Source organism: Cornus florida, unplaced genomic scaffold (assembly GCF_030987335.1).
Source record: "Cornus florida cultivar Cherokee Brave unplaced genomic scaffold, ASM3098733v1 CherokeeBrave_3.0.0_Hap2_Chr06, whole genome shotgun sequence".
Lineage (NCBI taxonomy): Eukaryota > Viridiplantae > Streptophyta > Magnoliopsida > Cornales > Cornaceae > Cornus > Cornus florida.
The window spans coordinates 79,604,128-79,623,061 of record NW_026775576.1 but is presented as its reverse complement, the minus strand read 5'-3'; the positions used below and the strand labels follow the sequence as shown (position 1 = coordinate 79,623,061).

General features: G+C 36.8%; 2 protein-coding genes across 2 annotated transcripts; one reads left to right on the top strand and one right to left on the bottom strand.

The window, feature by feature from the left end:
• Window positions 1–277: 277 nt before the first annotated feature.
• LOC132314414 (uncharacterized) lies at window positions 278–1,891 on the bottom strand. The gene is made up of 3 exons (XM_059813283.1): window positions 1,541–1,891; window positions 602–1,399; window positions 278–505 (listed from the first exon to the last, which is right to left on the bottom strand). Exons 1-3 carry the CDS (start codon window positions 1,889–1,891, stop codon window positions 278–280), a joined length of 1,377 nt encoding a protein of 458 aa, XP_059669266.1.
• A 1,538-nt stretch (window positions 1,892–3,429) lies between these two features.
• LOC132314413 (cytochrome P450 71D11-like) lies at window positions 3,430–6,423 on the top strand. Its single transcript, XM_059813282.1, has 3 exons — window positions 3,430–3,545; window positions 4,332–4,415; window positions 6,051–6,423. The coding sequence occupies exons 1-3, from the start codon at window positions 3,430–3,432 to the stop codon at window positions 6,421–6,423; spliced, it is 573 nt and encodes a 190-aa protein (XP_059669265.1).
• The last annotated feature ends 12,511 nt before the right edge of the window (window positions 6,424–18,934 follow it).

The following is an 18,934-nucleotide window of genomic DNA, read 5'->3' as shown; positions in this document are numbered from 1 at the left end:
CTTCATCAGCAGGGTCCATGGGGATCTGTTTATAACCTGAATAAGCATCTAAAAAGGTCAAGCATTCATATCCAGTAGTTGCATCCACCATCTGATCAATCTTTGGCAGCGGGAAGCTATCCTTCGGACAGGCTTTGTTTAAATTGGTGAAATCAATGCATACGCGCCATTTCCCATTTTTCTTCTGCACAACGACCATATTCGATAACCAGTCAGGGTAGTACACTTCTTTTACAAACCCTGCATCAAGCAGCTTGTCAACCTCCTCGGCAATAATTCAGTTGCGCTCGGGGGCAAACCGTCGCTGCTTCTGCTTTACAGGTTTTGCATTGGGGTTAATGTTCAAGGAGTGACAAGATACAGAAGGATCGATCCCTGGCATGTCTAGGTGACTCCATGCAAACACATCTGCGTTTTGAGACAAAAAATCAACTAATTCCTGCTTTTCCTCCTCAACGAGTCGTTCCCCCACTCTGGTTGTCCATTCCGGTCGGAACTGATCAATCTGCACATCAAACAGGGGTTCTTCAGTCAAGCCTATTGGCTCCTCCTCCCCACTCTGCTTGGAGGAAGGCTCCTGTAATTGCTATCTTGGACTTGCTGAACGAATGGGAGCTTTTCCCTTTCCGGCATGTTTCAGTGTTACAGAATAACATTCTTTAGCTGCAACCTGGTCTCCATGAATGTCAATCACTTTGGTTCCGTCTGGCCCTAGGCATCTCATTACCTGATGCAGAGTGGAAGGAACACCTTGAACTCTGTGGATCCACCCTCTGCCCATCAGAAGATTGTAAGAGGGATGAATTTCAACAACCACAAAGGTTTCCATCAAAATCCTCTCGGCAGCATGTACCGCTACCTCCACCGTACCGACGGGCTCCACTCGCTTTTCATCAAACCCTAGTAGTGGATTCCCGGTGGATTTCAGCCGATCCTGTTTGATCTCGAGTAGATCGAATGTATCCCTTGGCATGATGTTCGCACTACTTTCGGGGTCAATTAGAACTCTGCGCACCAAGCATTTGGCCACTGTCAAACTTACGACCAGCGGGTCCTCATGAGGGATCTGAACACGCAACAAGTCTGTTACATCAAACTTTATCTGCGTTGATGCGCTCTGTCGGTGCAGAGTGTTTACACTGCCTATCCTTCTCTTCATCTGTGCCTGGCGAAGGCGTGTTCGAAGCAGTTCATCTGACTCCTCGGCAGGTTCTGGCCGACCGTGAATTGCATTGATTACTCGAACTGGTTGCGTGTTGTGAAAATTTAACTTCTGATTCTTCTTCACGTGCTCCATTGGTCGGTTCTGTTCTACCGCTGGTCCTTGAATATAACTTGCGAACTCCCCTCTGGCTATCAGTATCTCTACCTGTTTCCTTAGGTTCCTGCATTCGTTAGTCTGGTGGCCAAAATCAGAATGAAATGCACAGTGCTTAGACTGATCCCTCTGTTCGAGAGGTTGTCTGATTAGTAAAGGAGGTCGGAACTTATCTTTATTTTCTTGGTACAGTCTTGCTAGGGTAACTTTCAATGGAGTAACCAGCTCTTCCTCTCTGGGCCTTTTCTCAGATTTCCACGAGGAGCGTTGCGGCTGAACCTGTTTTTGCCTGATCTTTGCTTTGGTCTTTTCTTCCGTAGATATGACGGAAGTCTTCCGAGCGTTTGCCGCCTCTTCTTCTTCCAAGCGCACAAATCCATCGACTCTTACGTTAAGTTCATCCATAGTCTTCGGTGTGTTCACCACCAAGCTTGTGTGGAATGGGGTGCCACGGTTCATGGCCAGTATGAATGCTTGAACTGCCGTTGAAGGGTAACATTCAATAACCATGCTCTTGGTAAGGTTAAACCTGGTTAGGAAAGCCTGGAGACGCTTATCAGCATGTTGCTTCATTGTGAATAGGCTCGAAATATCTTTCGCTGGACGCTTGTTTCCATAGTATTGGCTTATGAACCGATCACACAAACTTCAGAAACTATCCACTGAACCCCTCGGCAGGTTCTTGAACCAATTCAGAGCTGGTCCGGCCAGACTCGTAGGAAAGCACTTGCACATCAAAGAGTCATTCTCAGTGTTTAGAGCCATTTTCAACTGGATGTGATACACGTGATCGATCGGATCGGTTGTTCCGTCGAACAGAATGAAAACGGGCATGGAAAATTTCCTCGGACTCGGAGCATTCAGAATCTCATCAGTGAACGGTGAATCAACTGTTCGAGCTGCTGAACGGAGTGCTTCATTTTCCCTCTGGAACCCCGCAGTTGCTCTCTGGTCTACTGATCTCTTCTCTGAGCTGTGATTGTCAAACGTCTTCATGAAAGGCCGATAGGTCGGATCGAATGACTTGTCCTCAACAAAGTCTTTGCGCTATGGAGGCATAGCTTTGTGATGATTCAACTCTGTTGCTTCACCTCGGCTGAGCGTTTCTTGATGTGGATCAAAAGTCATTGCTTCGTTTCGCCTGATCTGCTCACGCCGTGGATCCATGTGAGTTGATCCTTCACGATCATCAATACGACGAAGATTTAGCGGCAAACCGTCTCGTTGGATTTCCTCGCGGTGAGGATCTATTAGATTGTTTCCAACCTCCTCACCGTGATGTGCTGCATCGGTACGTGCACCTTCTTCTCCTACCGGGAGTGGTCGTGGAATTACTGGAGCTTCTTGACACTGCATTTCAGTCCTTAAATCCGCATTTTCTCTCCGGAGAGCTTCGATCATGTTCATCAACTCATCAAGTTTCACTTGCTGGACGTTCTCAACCGTATTGGAGTTGTCACCCCCTATCATGATTCCGGATCGAAGCAAAGGCATGAATTACGAACTCCGAAATAGATCTAAGCGTCACCGATGCAAACTCCGTTAGATCTGGGCTTAACTTCACCGAATCGTGATCACTGTTTGCTAGATCTGAACTTTTCTAGCTTTGAACTCATCGGATCTGACTGCAATTGAGCAAATCACAATTGCGTCATTCCGAAGCAAATGCCTCAGAATCCACAATAAGCAAGAATTCTCTCTGAACAAACTACAAGCTCACTGATCTGGATTCAACTTCCAGAAATCACACTGTGTACTCACAAACTTGATTGAACTAATATAGTACTGATCGGGCTCGAATTGATCTTCTTCTCCGTTCCCACAGACGGCGCCAATTGAAGATGCAAGAATTCGTTTCTTCTTTCTCTCTCTAGAATTCTTACCCTTCAATAGAATCCAAAAAGTTCTCTTTCCTTATCCACCAGTAATGGTCTATTTATAGACCATTATAATAATTATTATTGTTAACTGATTACATTGGGCCTATAGTCAAAAGTTTTCTTCCTTCTGGGTCTGATCTTCCAATGGGCTTGATCTTTAGTTGAGGATGCAGCAAGTGGCATGGGCCGGATATAGTTCGCTGGAACGGGATCGGGTCGAACAATTGAAGTATGGCCCATGCCAAAGCACCTCGGAATGGGCCGAACCTGGAGAATCCACCGAGGAAGATCAAGCCCATTGGAAGATCAGACCCAGAAGGAAGAAAACTTTTGAATATAGGCCCAATGTAATCAGTTAACAATAATAATTGTAATGGTCTATAAATAAACCATTACAGGTGGATAAGGGGAGAAAATTTTTTGGATTCTATTGAAGGGTAAGAATTCTAGAGAGAGAAAGAAGAAACGAATTCTTGCATCTTCAAACAAAAATCACAAACTAGGGTTAGTGAATTTTTCTTAATGGATAATTTTCACCCAAAAAAATGCTTCTTTTGAATTGAAAAGGAATTTGTCAAACTGTTCAAAATTATGTCTTACATTAATTAAAAAAAAGTAATAGTAATAGTTTGAAGGTTTACTATATGTACACGGAACTTGGAAACAGCAGGTTGGGTAAGTAACACGAATTTATGGGTGGACAAGTGGAACACACAATATGACTATCCCTTCTTGACTTGTGGTAAATGGTGATTGAAAAACCAAGATGTTTTGAATTGAACAGCTACATTGTCTTTGCCAATGATATCATCTTCAATAACCTATACATAGAATTTGGTGCATGGTCTGTGGATCAAATGTAAGATATTAGTATTTCGTTGGATTTTATTTTGTTTCTTCACGTTTCATTTTTTTCCTTTCAACCACGTGTTGTATTTAATTTGTGTTGTTGTTTTGTCATAGACGTGGTTGTATTAAATTTGATTTATTTGCCATTCAAAAAAAGCAAAATAAAGATTAGTCATTTCTTCATCTTCTTCTTCCCTTCCTTTAATTAATTTATTTATTTAATTTTTTTTTTTTTGGGAGTAATTTGTACTCTCTTTACGTTTAAAGTTTCTCTATAAATACAGGGCAAATTTCTCTCTAATTCACAGGCATCCCTTTTTAATGTTCCTTGTTCCACTCTACACTGAAGAGACGTGGGAACTAGTGCTGTAACTCATTTGAGCTCTATCCCCAACTCCCCAACTATGTAAGCGTGTCTCTCTCTCTCTCTCTCTCTATGGACATACGTGCATGCATTTTTTTATAAGTATTTTATTATACTTGTAATTTTTTTATTATTTGCGGCGAATACTTTTTGCTAATGCCAACTGTGGATGTACTTTATATGCTTAAACAATTCATGGAGCTTAAGTAATATCTCTCTTCCCCATTTTCACCCTAATTTTCATATAACATTTCATGGTCGTTTAGAAATAATTTTTATATTACTTGTAATTAGTAAACTTGCAATAAGGTGGATTCCAAAGGCTTCTTATGTGATTCACCTTGCTTTTCGCTGTGAAATAGTTTTGTTTTTTTATAGGGGATGCTTATCAGGCAGACAAGCCCTGCCCCGACGTGACATCATTAGAGGCCTAAAGCAAAATAATTAAATTATGCCTGCTCAAACCAGCTATTTTGATACAATACTATTGAACTGCCCTTTTGGTCTCCCCAGTACGCCCTTATACTATTTTACATCTAAACATCATTTTTCTTTCTTTTAGTTAGAATACTTTAATCATTTTACATTTATTTTGTTTTTAATCTTTTTTATTTTCAAATACATAAGGACATTTTAGTCTTGCAATTGACAGGCCTTTTGTTGGGACTAAAAATAAAAATTAGAAACTTTTAAAAATTTATAGGGAGTTATATACCCTATTTACATACCATAAAGGTATTTATTGCTTATGAACCTAGTTATTAATACACCTCCCTCAAATGGCTACGCCCACGATTCAACAAATGGGCAAATATCTCCATGGCGAATCTTCACCACTAAGCTTTTAGATTCAGAATTAAGAAGCCAGCTTCTCTTGTTCTATTTCAATTTCAATATTGTCCTCAACACCAACCCAATCTCGGCCACAAAAAAAACATAATTGATACATGATTATATACGATTGGGTTCGCCCCGGCCAAGCCAGAAAATTATATTAATAAGATATTTTAGCTAAAGAGAACTTTTGTCATGTTCTAGAGTACTGATCATTAGGAGCTTTTTTTTTATTTGATGAAATTATGAGGTTTCAGTTCTAATTGACAACTAAGAGTCGATCCAAATTCAAATAAGATACAAAGCTTTATATTTTATGTTATCCAAACTGTGATGATTATTTGTCAAACTACTACTAAATTAATCACCTTATGCCACAGCAAGCATAAATCTGGACAAGTGATCGATGATGGAGTTCCCAATCATTATCTTCCCAATTCTATTCACATTCTTTCTGTTTCTGTTCATGGTTTTTAAAACCAATATCAGTTTATCTCCAAAACTGCCTCCTGGGCCTTGGAAGCTACCTCTAATAGGTAACATTCACCAATTTGTTGGATCTCTACCCCATCCCCGCCTACGAGATTTGGCCATGAATTATGGACCTTTCAGCGGAATTTGCCAAAGAGGTGTTGAAAACACATGACATCGTCTTTGCTAGCAAACCTTTTATTTTTGCTATAAATATCATATCTAGGAATGACATTGCTTTCGCGCCTTATGGGGATCACTGGAGACAACTTTGAAAAGTTTGCATACTGGAGCTTTTAAGTGCCAAGCGTGTCCAATCATTCTGACCCATCAGGGAAGAAGAGGCCTCGAATCTGATCAAATCTTTTTTGACACATACAGCTGGATCTCTCATGAATCTCACTGAAAAGGTTTTCTCCATGACATACAGCGTTGTTGCTAAGGTGGCCGTTGGTAAGAAATTTCATGGGCAAGAAGAATTTTTATCACTTATCAAGGATACTATGGAGGTAGCAGGAGGTTTCAATGTTGCTGATCTCTTTCCTTCAGTTAAAATACTTGGTTCGATAAGTGGGCTGAGGCCTAGAGCTGAGAAGATTCATCGAAAAATTGATGAGATATTTACTACCATTATTGATGAACATAAAGCAAGAGTTGGTGAAGTTGTTGATCACGAAGACCTGATAGATGTGCTTTTAAAAGTTTAGGAGAAGGGTAACCTTGATATCCCCTTAACTATGACACTACTCAAGTTAGTTATCATGGTTGGTACATTTACTTTCTGCATCTACCAGTACTATCAATGAATTAACTTCCACAAATATTTACTTTTATAGTATTCTCTACTCTTCTAACTCAATTTCAATGCACTTTCAGGACATATTCACCAGAGGGACTGATACATCATTCACAACTGTAATATGAGCAATGTTAGAATTGCTGAAAAACCCACAAGTTATGGAAAAGGCACAAGCAGAGGTGAGACAAGTTTTAAGTAAAAAAGGAGACATTGTTAATAAAGATGACATCCATGAATTGAGTTACTTAAAGTTAGTTATCAAAGAAACTCTAAGGTTACACCCTCTTGGCCCTCTATTAAGTCCGAAAGAGAGCAGAGAGATATGTGAAATCAATAGATATGAGATACCTACGAAAACCAAAGTCATTGTCAATGTATGGGCAATTTGTAGAGATCTTAAAAATTGGAGTGATCCAGAGAGCTTTCATCCAGAGATTCCTTGACACTTCAGTTGATTACAAGGGGACTCATTTCCAATTTACACCATTTGGTGCTGGCAGGAGAAAATGTCCTGGCATGTCGTTTGGCATAGCTAATGTTGAGCTTCCACTTGCTAATTTATTGTATCACTTTGACTGGAAATTTCCTGAGGGACAGAAGCCAGAAGATTTAGACATGACTGAGTTATTTGGTGCAATAGTTAGCAGGAAAAGGGATTTGTGTGTGATTCCTGTTGCTTATCATCCTTCAATTCATGAGTAAGATGATAAGTTAAGAAGGTAGAAAGCATTGAATGGTCATTATTGAATTTTCAGTTTCAGTGTGAGTCTCTCTAATGTTAATTAAGTTATATATAATAAATAATGTAATCATATGTTAGAATATATATATATATATAACAATATAGATGAAAGGTAAAATAAGAACCGGTGTTAAGTGGACTTCCATAGACAATTGAATAAAGAGTATTATTCCTTTTTGGTGTTTTTACTGCAAAGTTTTACAAGTGTTGAGATTTCAAAAGCTTAGCTCTTTGATAAGTTCAATAAACCTCTAAAACAGGTTTATTTTTATTTTTATTTTTTTTAAGGCCATGTGGTTCCAAAGCCATAAGCTTTCCTTATTAATTTTTGGATTGAAAAAGATTTAGAGTATTACGTACAAACATAAATAAATTTAGAAAAATCTTATTGTAATGGGTTGGGTGTTTTACGATCCGACTTAAAAGGTTAAATTATTTGGTGGACCCATTACATTTTCCATCTGAATCCGATGTGGAACAAGTCCCACTTGTAACCTTCTCCCACATACAAACTCTCAACGCCCTCATTTCTTCCCACCTTTTTTTTTTTTTTTTTTTTTTTTTTTTTTTTTTGTCTTATTAGAACGAAATAATTTACTCATTAGAGACAATTTTTGTTAATGGGTACCTTCTTTTTGTGTCCGATCATAAGAGGCAATTTATTCGAAAGCAATAAATTGTATTTTGGATATGTATAAATATTTCTTGGTCCTGTAAAAATATTAACAAGATATATATATATATATATATTTTTTTTTGTTTTGTCAAGAGAGATCTAAACTATTTAAGATTAGAGACGAAGAGAGGAATTTGAAAAGGGTAGTTGTGTCATTTGAAAAAATATAATCATTTACTTATAAAATTAGGGTTAGAATTGTCATTTCTTTTAAAAATAAAGCACAGACGTAGAAAAGTGCGAATATCGTCTTCCATACAGAAATTATCACTATCTTATTTTAATTGCAATCTAAAATATAAGTATAATGTTATTAAAGGGGCGCCCTATTTAGTATACTATCTTATTTCAATTGTAATCTAAAATATAAGTGAAAGTTGTAAGCATATGTGAAAAGGGACTTTAGTTTCCTATTACATTAAAAGAAAAAACATTAAAAGAGAGAGAGAAAGATCTTAATCGTTTCTTTCCCTTTCACATATTCATCTATCTTTACGTAGCAAGCCCTAGCAAAATTAAGATATCTCAGCATTATTATTGAAAAAGAAAAAGAAAAAAATAGATATCTAAGGCATATCATCGTAAATGAACTCTAGCTCTTTCAAGATCCAAGGTGTATATGCAAAAATTTCGTCAACTTGAAAAAGTCAACGAATTATCTCATAACACTCAAGAACAAAACGAATAATTAAGAAATAAAACACTTATTAACTAAAAGCCAATGTTTAATAAGAAAGGCTTGTATATTTTATTCAGAGGACTAGCCTCTATTTATAAGGATTTGCAGTGGTTGAATCCTTTTAGGACTCGCGTTGTTTGTCCTGCAAGAATACCAATTACAATATACGTTTCCATATGATAAAGATTTACACAATTTGGTTGCCCTGAATAACAATATCCGTCTTTTAATAAAATTGTAGTCAGAGTGGGTTCAACCCATGTACTCAAATGTGGGCTTGGAGTCATTAGATTCGGGCCCATATAATGAGTCCAACCCGCTGGATTAAAGTCTTCCAACCCAATCTTCGTGATTTGGCCCAAGTTGGCAGTTGAATAGTCATTATAAGCTTTGATAGTCCCTTCTTGTGCTGATATGTCAACTTATCATTGGTGGGAAATTATTTTTCCTCTACACATTGCCCCCAATTCCCTCCTAAATTGGGCAACGGTCCCTATTTTGAAGGGATTTAAGATACTCAAACATTTGAAGTGTCTGGCCATTTACATCTCATGGATATTAAGGTTTTGGTTTCTACTAGCTTTCTCTGTTCACCTCCAAGTTCTTCTCCATCTTTTATTTCTTCATTACTCTTGCGATTTCCTCAAGTCAGATCTTACTTTTCCTTACTCTTTCATTTCCGTTAATCATAAGCACTAACACCAACCTTCATCTTACTGACAATGTTGACCTTGAATCAACAACCACTGCTTCACCTAAATTAGTCCGCGTACCACCTCGTAGATCTTTCACCATAGTCATCTCTAGCGATGATCTTTCAATGAAAGAGAGGGAATCTTCTTCTCAAACTGAGGTTTCCACCTTTGAACCCATCTGCCCATTTTTTGAAGACGAACGAGCTTCAATTCTATCATTCTCTTATAAGTTGGTGAATATAAATCCTCTTCTTGACAAATTTAACGTTCCCGAGGGGGTAACAATCGACCTATACCTTCTCGAGTCTGATTTCTATGTAGGCGAGTGGGTTAGTGAGGACACACTTGTGCTTTTGGTCGGTCATCTGCACGCCCTTCATTTTCTCCTTCATCCCTTCTACCATCTAGTGTTGAATACATTTGGTATTTCCCCTCTACAAATGAACCCAAACTTTTTTCGGATCATGAAACACGGACCTCTGATGACAACTTTCTATCATTGTCATTTCTTCAACAGAAATTGCAAAATAGGTGATGAAAACACACGATATCATCTTTGCTAGCATGCCTTTTAATCTTGCTATAAATATCATATCTGAGAAAGACATTACCTTTGCACCTTATGGGGATTACTGGAAACAACTTTGAAAAATTTGCATATTGGAGATTTTAAGTGTCAAATGTGTCTAATCATTCTGACTTATTAGGGAAGAAGAGACTTTGAATTTGATCAAATCTATTTCGACACATACAGGATCTCTCATCAATCTCAGTGAAAAGCTTTTCTCATTGACATACAGTGTCACTGCAAAGGCAGCCATTAGTAAGAAATTCCATGGGCAAAAAGAATTCATATCACTTATCAGGCAAGCTGCAGTTGTAGTAGGAGGTTTCAAGTTCGCTGATCTCTTTCTTTCAATTAAAGTGCTTCCTTTGATAAATAGGCTGAGGCATAAACTTAAGAAGCTTCATCAAAACCTTGATAGGGCATTTACCAACACTATTGATGATAAAGTTAGCAAGGTGGCAAAACATACTGGTGATTGTGAAGCTGTTCATGAAGACCTGGTTGATGTTCTTCTAAAACTTCAAGAGAAGGGTAACCTTTAGATCCCAATAACTACGTCAATCATCAAGTCAGTTTTTTTGGTTAGTACATTTACTTTCTGCTTCTACCAAAATCAATGAATTACTTTTTACCTCAGCCGGCCCAAAGTCCAAATCCCTTTTTACACAATAAAATTTAGTTTCAAATATGTTCAATATATATATAATGCTAGTCCAACACCAAAAGTGGCTAATGCCCAAAATTGCATCTTTTTAAGGCAAGCTCTGAGATAGCATAATAGGACTCAATATATAAGTCATGCTACTGGTCTATATATATCTTTCAACTCAATTTTAAAGTTGATTCAGGACATGTTTGGTGGCGGGATTGAGTCATCATCTATAACTAGTTATGGAAAAGGCACAAGCTGAGGTGAGACACGCGTGTTTCATGTAAAAAAAGGAAATATTCTTACTGAAGATGACATCCATGAATTGAGTTACTTAAAGTTAGTTATCAAAGAAACTCTCAGAGTACACCCTCCTGTCCCTTTATTAATTCCAAGAGAGAGCAGAGAAAGATATAAAATCAACGGATATGAAATACCTGCGAAAACTCAAAGCATTGTTAATGTATGGACAATTGGTAGGGATCCTGAAAATTGGAGTGATCCAGAGAGCTTTTGTCCATAAAGATTCCTTGACAGTTCAATTGATTACAAGGGGACTCATTTCTAATTTACACCATTTGGTGCTGGAAGGATAATATGTCCTGGCATATTGTTCGCGGTAGCTAATGTTGAGCTTGCACTTGCTAATTTATTATATCACTTTGATTGGAAACTTCCTGACGGAGAGAAGCAAGAAGATCTAGACATGACTGAGTGTTGGCACCAAAACTTAGTAGCCACCTCAGCGATGACGTGGACCAACCAGAGAGAAGCAAGTGTTGATAATGTGGTGTTTTATTACATGTCATTAAAGGAAACACATAGAGCAATATAGTGATTACACGCATGGTTGATAAAATCTGAAGGGTAAGGCTGCCAAGTTTACAAGGAAGTTGCTAAATTTTAGCAACTAATGTTTGACTATTTCAAACTGGGCTGCTAGCTTAAAAGGAAAAAACTTGAGTTTGGATGAAACTAAATAACTAAATTCCTATAAAATATGAAGTTTAGTTGGGAAGAAGAAGGAAAGTTACAATGACATGTATAGAAGGCAATATTCTTAAAATTTGACTTTATTTGAATTAGAAAAGAGAAAAAATCAAGGAAGAAGATATTTTTTGCAAGGATAGTAGACAACTCAGTTAGAAGAACTTCTATAAATAGAAGAGTTGTAATCCTATTCAAACCATCCAGCACCACCCCAAAAACATACATATCAAATTCAACTGACTTTACGTCAATTATCAATTTTCATTCAAGGAATTTGAGTTTCAGCAAACTTACTTTTTCTTGCAATGTTTAATTAAGCCTTTCCTTTCCATTTTCCTTTTCCTTTAGTCGCATTTTAATTCCAATGTCAACTTCTTTTCAAGTATTTTAATTCCAATGTCAACTTCTTTTCAAGTATTTTAATTCCAATGGCAACTTCCATTCAAGTTATCTAAATTCTTGCAACTTTTCTTTCTTGTACTTTTCATTCTAATGACGCTCTAGGTTTTGATACTTTAATTTCAGCAATGTTCTAGCAATTTAAATTCAATGTCAATTCTTTTTTTCACATTAATTAAATTCTAGTCATTTCAATTCAGTCGATTCATTTAAATTCATTTATATTATTTTTGCACTTTTTTTTTAACACCTTCAAAGTCCTTGCATCCAAGGCAAAAAAAGAACCTCGTTGGGAGTTCTTCCTATTCTCTCTCCCACACAATCGCCTGAAGTCAGCCACCAATCAAAAAAGGATAGTTAGTGTTCAAATCATTTTTTAAGTATATACATACTCTGGCACGCCCGTAAACTCAATTGGCCGTGTGAGCCAAAAAATGCGTGAACATAAATTAGCACGCCCGGTGGGACACCCCACTTGGTGTTAAAAGAATATGCAATGCTGTGATCGAAGAACTCTATGGCCGTATCCACAGACGATGATCCGGAAGAAGAACATCAGCAAGCTTAGATTGGTAGCTCTACATTGGGCCCTGTGGATTAACTAGCTATACAATCAAAAGTATCAATAGTTCAAACACATGTGTGCTATCTGTTACAGGCGATTAGAAGAATGAGTGCACATCAAAATGACCTGCACGGAAAAATATCCCAGCTTTCAGCTGCCATTATGAATAGGCCAGCTCTGGCTGGGAGTTCCAATAATCCGAAATCGGTCACTCAACCAATTTTGTCACAGGTTGTTCAATCGACAGTAAATGCTAAACTATCACAGCCGTGGCCATCGGTGGTTCTACTTCAACCAAGTATTATGTGATACCCCTGGATTTTTGAATGCGGGTTGGCTAAGCCCATTGTTGAGGTCTGCCGCACTACCATCAAGTTTGGAGAGTGTGTATTAAGGCGAGGGCCAAGAGTTTTACATTTATAAAAGCCACTACTACCTTTCACTATAAATATAGCTAGGGTGAGTAGGGATCGTCCCAAGGAATTGTGAGGGTCGAAAAAGGTTGTGGAATTGCTATTAGGGCTAGTAGGTCGAGTGATCAAACAATTGGTTGGTTGGTTGATTAGACCAGAGAGCAACTAAATTAAACTAAGTAATAACAAAAGAATGCAACTAAGAGTAAGTAAGAGAAAGACAAGAGTCTTGGGGTTTAGAGATCACCACCAAGCAATGCATTTCTATACCATTGACAAGTGATTAATGAGGGCAAATGGTGTGTTGCAATATTGGTGTGCGTGTGTATTTGGTTGATTCAACAAGCAAGGATAACTAGTTAAGCATATATTGTCTAAACATCATGTGAAAGGCACAATATATCTAAGCAATGAAGCATATATTGTCTAAACAACATGTGAAAGGCACAATAGATCAAAACAAGTCATTAATCCTTTCACCAAGCTCATAATCCAAATACAACACAAGGTTAGAGACATATGCTACTTGCATTCAGAAGCATGGAACATCAAACAACAAGCATGGATTGTCCTCCCATTTAACACTACACTACAACTACACTACATCTACACTACTAGCATGAAAATAAACTAGGGGAGAGGCACAATCCATCAAGGAATAAGTATGAACCATCAAGAAAATCACAAGAGTATTCCATTAAGCACTATGCTTTGACAATCTCTAAATCTATAGTATCAATACACATAGACATGCATCAATAACACAAAATCTAGAGACAAGTACATGAACATCTATTCTAACATACATAGACATATGGATAGAATGAAATGATCAATTGAAAGCATTTAACCACATAAATCATTAAATAAATCAAGATCTATATATATCAAAGTGTCAAAACATTAATTATAACACTAATCCCTCAATAATACACAAGATTAAGATAAAGAAAGCATGCTTGGGGCTAACTCTAGCCCCAAGAGGATGTCTAGCCACTCATGGTGATGCTCTTCCAACCCTCAAGGGCTAACTCCGTGGTTGAAATTTGTTCCTTGGATGATGAAGAGTCTCAAATGGTGTCTCTAGCCTCCTCATCCTCTAAGCTTGCCTCCTTTGAGAATAATCCCTAGAATTGTATATTGTCCTTTTGTATCTATCTCAAAAAGTGCATCATATTCCTTTTATAAGTAGGTCAAGTGACACACAAAATGAGCTGGGGTCGTGCAAAGAATATTCTCTAATGATTGGATAGAGGCGGATTGAACAAGCTAGCTTTTAAATTTTTTCGCACTGAAGGAAGTTCGATCAATCGAACCTTGGACTTAGATCGATCGAATTGGCTGAGATCCATCGAACATAGGCTGGATTGATCCAACTGGTTAAGCTTTTTGGGAAAAGACAAATCTGAGATATTTTGGGAGATATTTTTGGGAAAAGGACAAAAGTGGTTAGTGAGTGGTACAGCTGTGGATAAGATCAATAATTTAAATAAGGACAAAAGTATTCGATCGATCGAAGGGTGGTGTTGGATCGATCGAACTTTGGACTTTATGCTTTGGGTCAAGGTTTGGATCTATCTTGAAGTGCTGAGATCGATCAGTGTTCGATCGATTGAACCTTGAAGTTGGATCGATCGAACTTTGCTGCTTCCCACCTTTGGCTTCATTTGCTTCTTTCTTTATCCACTTTGCTCCTTTCTTTGTTTAATCCCAGAATTACTTCAATTAAGCTCTTATTTGGCTAAGTTAGCTTATTTTCGGTATAAGTGCCTGAAAATGGAAATAATACGAAATCAATCTAAAACGGTAAAGTAAGATAGATAAAGGTACTAGAATGCCTAAGCTTAAGGGGTTTAAATACGCACTTTTCAAAACTCATCACCCATGCCCGATTACCCGGGGATATAAAAAACAAATTGGTAATAAACGAACATAGAATACAAAAGAATAAATAAGAATAAATAAAAATGTTAAAATGAACACTAAAATGATAATCCAAGAAATCCTTAGAATAAATTTTCATTAAATAAAATATTCTGATACAACCAATCTTCCAATATAATTCTAGAATCCATACTGTGTGGACCCCTTAAAAGCCCAAAATATAATCAACAGTCAACAACTAGAAATGAAAACATAAAGGAAACTCCTATATAGTAATCTGGAAGAGTGAAGTAGACTGATTCCTACTCAGCACGAACAAACTCTATTCCTGAAGAACACCTGAAAAATAATGGTAGGTCAGGCCCACAAATAAGTTCTACTCTACTACAGTCCAAGTAGAGATCCGATACACGTATACATCCTAGTCAATCCAACAATATTTAGTAGTCCGTGTATATATAAATACACACTACAGGATGCTCATAAGTCTATAGGTCTGCCTTAACCTGAATAGTAGGCAACATACAAATCGCACATAAAGTGGGCATGAGTACCTAGACCTACCAGGACACACAGATGTCTACTATACCCAGTTATCTATTCTAAGTAATATACGCACCCTAACCATGATCCTAAGACTCAAGCTCATATCATGGCATATAACCATATATATATTATCCATCCTATCCAAAGCATAAAATAAAATAGGTAGGACTTAACTTATTAGTTAATCCGTCCCTAATAAACACAAGTATGTAGGACTTAATTTCTTTGGTTAATCTGTCCTTAAAATAATAGAAATAGGTAGGACTTAACTTTCTAGTTAATCCGTCCCTAGAATGCCACTATCTCATACTGGTGCATTATATTCACACAATCCAATAATTGATGTAACATAATAGCATAATATCATGTTATCACAAAATAGAAATGTCTTATAATTTATTTAAGCTTCCTGTATCATATATTTGAGACAAACTGAATCTTAAACATAGTGATATTTTATTTCACAGTCAAGTAAGCATTTTCCAAATATAATTCATGCTAAACATTTAATCTCAATTGCTAGAACAAATTAAAAAGATTAAATCCATTCTTTCTTTAAAGAATTCATATAGCGTGCATCGTTATAATCAAGTCTATTTATTTAAATTCATACTTAGTCCCTATTTAATATTTAGGACCCCTCAAAAGCAATTAAGTTAATTTAAACGCTATTTACATAAATTCTCTAGGTAAGGCTCGAGCTTTCTATCCATGGCTCGAGCTTTGCATCAATAGCTCGAGCTTTGCATCAATAGCTAGAGCATTATATTCAAGGCTCGAGCTTTTCACCTATGGCTCAAACTTTTCTTTTAAGGCTCGAGTTTTTCGTCCATAGCTCAAGCTTTGCTTCCAAGGCTCGAGCACCGTAACAGTGGATCGAGCACTATTTACGCGAATAAGCCCAGAAATTCTATTATACGCCTGTTCTTCATTGTTAAGGGTTCTAAGGCATCAATCTAATTCCAGAAGTCCATATTAATTTGTTTTAGATATTTTTACATGTAAAGATTAAACTTAAACATCAATTATGCATTAAAAATTCAAGATTACAAAATCAAGAACATATCTGTAAACAAATAAAACCCTCTGTTCTAAACCAATTCAAGCATGCATAATTATTCAATTTTAAGTGTTTAAGAATTCTGGAATTTCCTAGGCATGTATAGTAACATAAATCAAAGGGAAAGAGATAGAAGAAGAACTTGCCTCTTAAGGTTTTCGAATCAAAACCTCAAACTCCTTCTCTGATTTTCCTCTCTAATGGTTCTTCTCCTCCTTCTTCCTTCTTCCTTCCTCTTCCTCATTCTCTCTCAAACTCTCTCTCTCTCTTAAAAATATATAACGTGATTTATTCTCCAGCCCCTTTTACAACCCTGTAGTTACATATTTATAGACAACTAAAATAGCCCTAATCCTTTTTCCAATCCAAGTCAACTTAATAAAGAAAATAATAAAATTAAAATATTAAAAAGGTAACTCAAAATATGTTACGTATATAATCTATGTACATCCTTATTATATAAATATATAAAATATCTACATCAGATTATTTATTAATACTAATGTTACCATAATATTAATTAATAAATTACTTTCTTTATATATATATATATATATATATACACACACACATATATATCTATCTATATATATACACAACTATCCATGGGTAAGTATCCATACTTATTAAACCTCCTATCCAAGTAGTCCATGGGACTTAATTGGTTTGCCCATTACTACTAACCATAACCATAAAATAAAATAAACATTTAATCATTTATTCTACAATAAATTGTAATTAATCAAACACATCATTTAAGCACACAATTTAATTAAATAAATAATACAAATAACATATAAACAAATAGCCAATTAATCAAGTAACACTTAATTCAATTAAACACATAAGCAATTAGCTAAATAATCAATTAAACAATAAAAAAATGCAATTAGAACAAATAAATAAATACCGAGACTATCCTTGTAAAATTAGGAGTATTACATATGATGACAAATCTCCTAGTAAATCTACCACCAGCTTGGGCAAAAAATCAACCGTAGCCAATTGTTACAACCTTTCATCAACCACTTGTGTACAATCAACCACTATTGATGAATCATAATCAGCCACCACGACCGCAGGTAATTCCTCCAAATCCTTCCCAGATACCTTTTAACTCGGAAGACAACTAGGTAAGGTGAAGAGCTCCAAATCCACTTTATGCTCAGGAACCACTATAGCTGAGACTCAGGGGGCAACCGATGGCTAATCAGCCAGAAAACTGGCCGAATTATAATCAGCCACTAGCCTAGTAGTAAATCAATCACAACAAGGTTGGCTGATTTATAATCAGCCACCTGCGATAAATTAGCCACAAGTGGTACATCAGCCAAAATCTTTTAACCCGGGGGTTAACCAGGTATGGTGTAGTGCTCCAAATCCACTTTATACTTAGGAACCACCACAACCGGGACTCAGGGGCAAGCTGATGGCTAATCAGCTAGAAGGCTGACCGAATTATAATCAGCCACCAACAAAAAATCAGCCACTAGTGGTAAATTAATCGTAATAAAAATGGATAGAGTATCATCCTACTACTCCTATATTACAACATTTAAAACTCAGGGGGTAGCAGATGACATATCATCCAAAAGATTGGTTGAATTACAATCAGCCACTGGCGAAAAATCAACCGCCAGTGGTATATCAGCCAAAACCTTTGCTACTCGAGGGCAATCGATAGCCAATCAACCGCTAGTGGTAAATCAAAATCGACCGGTCATTGATCAGCCCAATCAGTCAATGACAGTCGATAAGGTTCAACTGGCTGATATTATTAAGCAAGAATATGGTAATGGCCTTAGGCAAATAGGCCGACCAATGTACAAAAAGCCCTATCCAGATATATATGACTTGATAAAGTTTCTTAAAGGATATAATGTCCCTAACTTTGTGACTTTTAGTGGCGAAGGAAACCAATCAGTAGTAAAAGCACATCAGCCACTTCATAGTTCAATGTGGTAAGGTTGGTACAAACCCTTGGTTGAAGATGAGATTTTTCTTAAACCCTTTGAGAGGGGTAGCCTTCTCGTGTATATATTCATCTTCCACCAAATTCCATCTTTAATTGGTAGTAGATTGAAGAAATAATTTTCACTCAATTTTGCCTTACCAAGCCAAAATCAGTCACATGCGGCACTCGAACATCTACCATATCGGCTGAAAAGAGAGCGGATGATATTGAAAAAAAGGCAATTGAAGATAACACTTTAAAGTTCTCCAAAAAGCTGTTGGAAGCCACGAGGGTTGACAATAATCTTTCATAGCAGGTAGTAATGTGATCGACCAGGCTCCCAAATAGATGGTTGATGAAAGGAATCAGCCTAAGGTAGCTGAGAATACACCATCAGCCACTCCAAATGCCAAGGCTGTGGAAGAATTAAAAGAACAATTGAGAGATACCCAATCCGCTCTCATTCAACACGATCGTTGCCCTAAGTGGAAGGTTATTAACCGAGGTAAAGTTAAGTTTTTTCATAAAATAGAAGTCCAATCTCAGTTTTCTAAAAGAAGTGTTCAAGAAATATTCACTTTTCAAAAAAGTAAAAGAAT